The sequence below is a fragment of the Pygoscelis adeliae genome, unplaced genomic scaffold (genome assembly GCF_000699105.1).
Source record: "Pygoscelis adeliae isolate BGI_AS28 unplaced genomic scaffold, ASM69910v1 Scaffold154, whole genome shotgun sequence".
Taxonomy (NCBI): Eukaryota; Metazoa; Chordata; class Aves; order Sphenisciformes; family Spheniscidae; genus Pygoscelis; species Pygoscelis adeliae.
In genome coordinates, this window is record NW_008825113.1 from 2,531,058 (window position 1) to 2,538,624 (window position 7,567).

Genomic DNA, 7,567 nt, shown 5'->3' on the forward strand with positions numbered 1-7,567 from the left:
GGGGGGGGGGTCACAGTCCGTTGTAGTGATGTAGTTGGTTGCGAACGTAGTGACCTCTAATTAGAAGCTTGTAACTTAAAATCTTCACTACCTGTTGTAAGAGGCCTAATTACATTTTAACAAGGGTGATGAATGTGCATGCAGTTAAATCCACCACTGTATCGTGCTTTTCAGTCACAGTATTGCTTGTTGCTGTCCTTTTGTGGCAATTGGTCATTTCCTTATTTGTGCTGATACAAATTAAGTTAAAGCTACTTTTTCAGTTGTTCGATACATCACTGATGAAGCAGGATGGTTTTTAAAGCCTTTCTGACTTCAGCTATCTATGCTTGTAAGTCACACTTAAAGTTACAAACACCTGGTTCGTAACTTTACTTATAGAATAGTGGAAGGAAGCTGGATCATTACAGTAAGTAACTTGTCAAACATTTGAGTGAAAAACGCATGTTAATATATTCTCAGCACTGCTTAAATTACCTTAATATAAATTGCCATGATTGTAGAGGTTAGCTATAAATGTCATCTACTTGAAGTTCAAGAAGTACACTTTCATTTCAGGTCTTTAGTTCTTGTAAGTTTTTGAAATCCAGGGTTTGTCTGATATATTTTATTAGAGAAGAGTTCTTGTTTAGATAACACAATGTTTTAAAAAAAAAAAAAGGAGCAAGGTCTCCCTTTGTTTAATGCTTTGTTAGTCTTCTCGAGGGCAATACATCACCATTAATAATCAACCTTTGCAAAAAACTACATATCACAAGTCTGACTGCAGAGTGTAAAATTGTTCTTAAGTTGAAATCACTTTGGCAAGCTGAACTCTTACAGATACTGATGAGAAATCTAAGCTAAAGTTGGTACAGTTGGTAACTTTCTGAATTATTTTTAGGATGCTGTTTGGTTTTGTTTGTCAGTAGTCATAACTGAAAGTTTACGTTCAGTCTATTTCCAGTGAAAGCTGTGACTTTTGCAGGTTTTCGCTAAAGTGAAGCAGCTGATATAGTTTTTTCACAGGTTGTGTCCTACAGTGTAAAAGGCTCTATTTTCTAGAGAACAAGAGAGAGCTGATGGCCACAGTCTTTTCTGTCAGCATCTTTGGAAATATGTTGGGTTTCACCAAAATGTTTCCATTAATTTCAGAAGCATATATAAACAACACAGCCAGTGCAAGCAGGCCTGGTAACTCATTCCCACGCTGGCATTTATCTCCTTCTGTTGCTCTGGTAAATTTTTTGCTCAGTTGCATGATGAGACAGATCAGGGAAGTGATCCAGGTTAAAAATAAGATTTAAACATTGTTTTTGTTTTGGATGAGCTCCTTCGTGTGGTTCATTACACAGTCATGTAAGTGGACTAGCATAACTGGGAGGGAGGGAGAAAGAAGAACATATCAGGAAAGAAACAAGCAGCCAGGTGGGATAAAAGCAAGGGGGGGGAAATGACAGTGGGGTTGTTTCTCAAAAAGTTGTAAAATACTTTTATAAGACAAGACAGATTGGTCAGTGATAATTTGATTTGTGCATGCCTTATGCTCTGCAACGGATGGAAGAGTTACAGTTTTCTTGGAAAATTAAAATTCCCAAAGCTGTCTGTCATTTTTGAGAGATCAGCTGCTTTATCCTTAAATATTTGCTGGTCAAAATTGTAGGAGATGCTCCTCTTATTGCAGCCGAGTCTTTTTACAATAAGCAGTTTGAAGGAGGGGGAGATTTAGTTGTATCTCCAGAAAGGATTTGGCTGCACTTGGTCTCAGAAGAAAAAGTGAAACTAACCAAAACCTGCTTAGTAACAAAATGTATTAAGCCCAGTGAATAAAGCAACTGAATTGCCTAACTGAATCTATGCTAACATAGTCGAAAGTGAGCGTTCACCAGGGAGCTAACTCCTTCCTACTGTACTTACTGAACTTCAGTTATTCATGAGCTAATTAAAGTGGTGGCTTGATAAAATGAAGTGTTAGGGGACAAAACGGGCTCAAATATTTCCCGATGAACTCATCAGGAAGTGAGTTGTTGCTGACAGCTGGGTGTGCGCTGAAGCAAACTATGAAGGTAATGGCCTTAAACCACTATTCTCCATTTTTTTCATCTGGTTTTGTCATATGCCCTTGTTTGAATGCCTTACATGAGCAAGTGGTGCTGTCTGCTCTGAGGTAGACTTTCCCGTGAACTACCCCATGGGATACTCGCTCACCTTTTGCTGGGGGAGATATTAGAGCCAAGAATCAGTTTCTTACAATTCCTGTGTTCCAACCCATATCTTCTCATTTCATATAAACAGTTCACAAGTTCCCAGTTCTGTATACCACCTTCTAGCCTTTCTCAAGACCTTACCACTTGAAACAGCAATCCAGAGAAGATCAGCATAATTCCTGTGTTTGTTTTGTGATTATGTCAGTGTTGGTGATGCTGAGGTTCGTTCCTTTATCAGCATTGTCTGGTGACCAGTGGAGGTTCACAACTGTGAATTCATGCCTTTATCAAAACTACAGTCAGGGCTTTTCACCAAGTCCTTATTGCTGAGGTTACAATGCCAGTAGTAACTCCAGAGGTCCCAGTCTACCTGGGTTGTATAGCTGGAGTTTTTCACTGGCTAGCAGCAGAGAAATATTTTAGCAGAGTTGAGCAGATGCTGAATGCATGAATGTGTGCATCTGTGTGGTGGGGGTTTTTTGAATGTTAGTGTTTATGTTTTGACAAGGAGGGATTTCAGGTGGAAAAAAAAAACAAAACAGTTGATTCTTATGTATTTTGATCACGAAGCTTCGAAAGCAAAGGAACAAATGCTGCCAGCACTGTGAAAGGTTGAAGTGAAGAGAATGATACAGAGATCTTAAGATCCACTGAGTTACTGTATGGCAGAAGAAGAAATCAAAAGATGCTTTTAACCGTGTGCCATGGAATATGTGAGGTTTCCATTAATAGACTTGATGTCATTCTCTTCTTGGATTCTAAATCATTTGTAAGTATCTGTTAGGAATTTGAAAGGGGCACAGTAACTTAGCCTGACTCAATTTACCAGATTTTATAAAACTGGAGTTTTAAAGCACAGATGGCAATGAAGAACGTGATGTCTATTCATACTTGTACTCTAGCTCGATGGAGAAATGCAGGGATTAAGTTGCAGTCTGAAAGTGTGTCCTGTGCTCTTATGACCTTAGAATCAAAGTGAGGTTTCTTGGCAACTTATGTCGATCTGGACTAGGGCTGCTGCCTTAACTCCTGCTCTGGTACCTGGCTCATGGCTCTAGAACTTGCTTGTAGCATTATTCCTTTTCGCTGATAAATGAACTTGGAGACTTGAAGTGGTTGCTTGCTTTTATTTAGCACTTTTACTAACTATATAAAAGTGCTTGTCAGTGTAGTAGTTCCATAAAATTTATGAAACATGGATATGTACACACAATTTTTAAATATTTTTCTGATATTTTTATATCTTATAATTTGGATTATATTATGGTTTTTAATGTAACTGCACTGTACAAGGACTATTCCCAGCGTTATGAATTCATAGATACTGCTTTTTGTGCCATCAACATAACTATGCCAGTGAGGCTTAAGCATATATGTGCAGTGGGTTTGCGTTAAAGGTCTTGTAAAAGTACAATCACAGATATTCTCAGTGGTAATGCAAATGCAACTGTATTCGTTTCAGCAGTTAAATTTCTCCAAACATTGCATTGACAAATCCTTAAGTTATATGGATATTTAGTTCTGGTTTTCCTAGTCTTTTGATCTAGGTGAATATATATGAACCCAGGCTTTCGTAAATTACTTGAGAATACTTTCGTCACTGACATCTATAAGATACATCCCATAAATAGGTACTTTATTTGCATATTCTTATCTGGTCCTAGTAGTGGCTATGTTCCTCTGGCTACATCTTATCGTAAGTGAGGATGAAATGTCTGAGATCGAATGCTAAAAGCACAAACCACTAGTTGAGAGAATCTGACAGGTGATTTTGATCAATATGGGCAAAATATCAATGACATCGGACAGTAAGCCACTGAGTATATTAGGTGCTGCTCACTTTTTGGATTAAGTTTAATACTCATGGTTTAAGATGTACATTTTTAACATTTGAGAGCATGTGCTTCTGTTACTAGATTTGGACTAAGGCTTTGATGTTTTCGGTAACCTAGCATCAGTATATAGCAATAGTTCCTTATATTTCTATAAAGATGAAAGGAGTTTGATAGGATGACAATATAACCCATGCTCAGAATATAGTATGATACTGTGCTGAATTCTGTATTGCTCTTTTGTCTTTAATAGCTGTATTAATGTTCCCTTTAAAAGATGTTAGTATGCAAATATTTAAAAGTAAATTAAATTACAGCTTTTTGGTAGTGTTGTACAAAACAGCTTCATTTAATGTTACTTTATTTAATGCACTGTTTTCTGGCTTGGTATCATTGAAGAGCGCAAACTAATGCCATTGTTTGTGGTTTATTTCAGCTTTGTCCAAAGTTCTTGCATACCAACTCTACCAGTCACACCTGGCCTTTCAGTGCAATTGCAGAACTTATAGGTATGTGGATCAATAGTTTGTCTGAGTACTTGATTGTAATACTTTTTTCTCCTTGTAAAACTTTTTCCTTCAGGTAGGGGAACAAGTTGATCCTGTTGTTACCATTCAGAATCTTACAACATTTTTTTTTTTTTTTTTTTTTTTTGGTACAGTCAGATTGACTTTTTTCTTAACGGCATAAGTACTACCTGACATCAGTTGCAGGGGCCTTGTAGGATTTGCCAGTTTCTTTTTAGTGAATTTATTAAGGATTGCCAAATATAAAAGACTCTGGACCAAGTGAATTCCTTCTCGTCCACCAAATGCAAGCCTACTGCTTTTTGCTGTTCTCGGGCCCAACGAGTAGTAAGGCTGAGTGTACATTCCAAAGATGTGTGCGCACACTTGCATCCTGTACAGACACAGCTGGCCACAGACAGATTAGCACAGACAGGAGGACAGTAACTTTGAAAGAACCCACATAAACACAAGCAATGCTCGAAACATGAACAGCACAAATGGCCTTATCCTATTCCTGCTTCCTGGCTAACCAGGTTTAAAGTTCATTAGTGGCTCATATGCATACTTTCACTTGCTTATCACTCATGCTTGCCCACGTTTCTGGGTGTTTTGCCAAGACCTGGGAGTCCTTCCAGTACCTGCATCCTGGGCTTTTTACCAGTCTCTGGCTTAGACCTTGGATCTCAATGGTTGCTGGTTTCTTCCAACTTATTGGCTTGTCCAACTTGAAGTTTGCTAGCAGAACAAATGCGTACAGGCACACACTGAGAAAAGAGAGCACACTCACGCAGGAAATCGTTAGAAATAGCGTTTAGTAAGAACGTACAACAGGGTAGCACAGGGTCCAACCATACAAGCATGCTGACCAGCAGCTAGCCTGCACACAATCAGCCTTTGTTATTTGCCGCCCCCCCCCCCCCCTGCCACATTATACCATTCTTCTCCCATCCACTTTGACCTTTCCCTTTTCTTCAATGCTTCCTCAAAACATTCAGTAGTAATTTTTGCACATTGTCACAATACCCCTCAAACATCCTAATTTTATTCTTTTGGGTTACCAAGCTTCTGGCTGAACATCTTCAGGATTATACTTGGGTGGTTCCTTTTAGTGGTCCATCCATCAGTGGCTGGAACTCCTAAGAGTTCTGTTCTTTGCTTATTGTCTCTGTCATCTGCTATTAGCTAGGGTTTGTGCTATCTGTTTAATTTATTAGCTCCTGTTGATTGGCTTGCCTTTGATTTTTTTGAATAGCTGTTAACTGGACATCTTCAGAGTTGCTTGTTTTCTGAGTTAGGGAATGATTAGCAGACTTTCTTTAACTGGTTCCTCAAAATAAAGGTGTGGTTTGGAAAGACTTGCCAAGCTTATCTAGCAGTTTGCTGCTGCCAAAGGGAGCAACTCTTTGGGTCACACATTCCTTCACTTCCTGTGCATGAGTTCTGCTGTTGCTAATCCAGAAAATTAACCTAACAAAAGAAAGTAGGAATTTTTCAGCTAGATAAGGCAAAGGAGGAAACCAGAATCACGTGGCTGCGGGAAGGGCTGGCTGGTTTGGGGGTAACAAAATACTGTCATTTCAGCTGTTTTATCACCCCATGCCATACCTGGCTAGAATGATCGTAGATGTGGCGTGCAAGGCATGCAAACTTGTCTTTTTCCTTTGCCTCTGGTTTGTCATATGTGTTGCTTTAACAAAGCTTCAAAAGCATTAGTAGCAACATATTGGTTGTAAAGGCCTCTAGTTAGTCATGTTGATTTAAATAAGTTTTGTAATCTGTCTTTCGCGTGAGATGTAAGGCTATACCATATGCCAAATATCAAATAATGTAAACAGGGTTACATATGGAGGCCTGAATTTCAGTTTATGTGAACTTACCTAGAACGGTAGTGGTCTGTATGCTAAAATCTGCCTTTTAAGCTCTAGTCCCTCCTGTCAACTTTTTGCTGGTTATATTGCTGGCTTCTCCCATTAGTCCTCAGGCAGATTAAATTTAGGTGAACTAATGGCGATACTTGGAAGAGGGTAAATGGGACATCTAGAGAGAGTTGGTGAGCTAGCAAATCAGAAGACTTGTACAAAGTATGGTCTTAGAAGAATACTTGCAAACTTTCAGTTGTACTTGAAATGTCCTATTTTGATGATGTTGAAATATATTTTATGAACTTTTTCACTGTGGATGCAATTTGTACTTTATGCTTATAGAAAGCAAGCTACCAAGCTGTGATTCCTTTTTATAGGCTGCAGTGTTGGCTTGAGCTGTTTATTTATGGCCCTCAGCTGAACCTGCAAAACAGGCAGTGAGGCAGGGGCACTGCCTCCTGCTGTGCCATCACATCCCACCCCTCCTCCTCCGTGTGCTTCCCCCCCCGCCCCCCCCAAATTCCATGAGTAGCACAGTGCTGGGGAGGGGGGGAAAAGAGGTGTGAGAAAGTGGTGTTAGGGCTGATGAGATTTAAACTAGCTTTGCTGCCGAGAAATGTTTGTGGAGCCATGGTTTCAGTTTCACTTGTGGTAGCAATGCTGCAAGCTCTTTCAAATCCTGTAAATAGAAAGTTTCGTTTAAAGCATTTTGTACTTCCCTTCTGTGAAAGTCATACCTTCTTAGATTTGAAGAACTTGCACTAGCAAAATACATATTTGTGACACTCAGCTCTGTTAATACGGAAGTGATGTGGTAGCAGGGCAGCAATTATTTTTTTTTCCACCTAAATCTCCTGCAAATTCTAGATTTCACAGAACAATCTGGCACGCGGGGAGCTGGGCTTCAGTTTTTTTGCTTGCATTTTTTTAGTGTCTCAAATTTTGATTAGCTGAAGTTGTGATAGTATTCATAGAATCATTAAGGTTGGAAAAGACCTCTAAGATCATCGAGTCCAACTGTCAACCCAACACCACCATGCCCATTAAACCATGTCCCTAAGCGCCTCATCTACACATCTTTTAAATACTTGCAGGGATGGGGACTCAACCACTTCCCTGGGCAGCCTGTTCCAATGTTTAACCACTCTTTCAGTAAAGAAATTTTTCCTTACATCCAA

General features: G+C 39.3%; 1 protein-coding gene across 1 annotated transcript in view; it reads left to right on the forward strand.

Annotated features, from left to right (window-relative positions):
* Positions 1–2,779: 2,779 nt before the first annotated feature.
* The window catches only part of MORC3 (MORC family CW-type zinc finger 3), a 26,463-nt gene continuing 21,675 nt past the window's right edge, over positions 2,780–7,567 (forward strand). The window contains exons 1-2 of the mRNA XM_009327965.1: positions 2,780–2,955; positions 4,455–4,527. Coding sequence (XP_009326240.1) covers positions 2,872–2,955; positions 4,455–4,527 — 157 coding nt within the window. The 5' untranslated portion in view covers positions 2,780–2,871. The remainder of the gene's footprint in view (positions 2,956–4,454; positions 4,528–7,567) is intronic.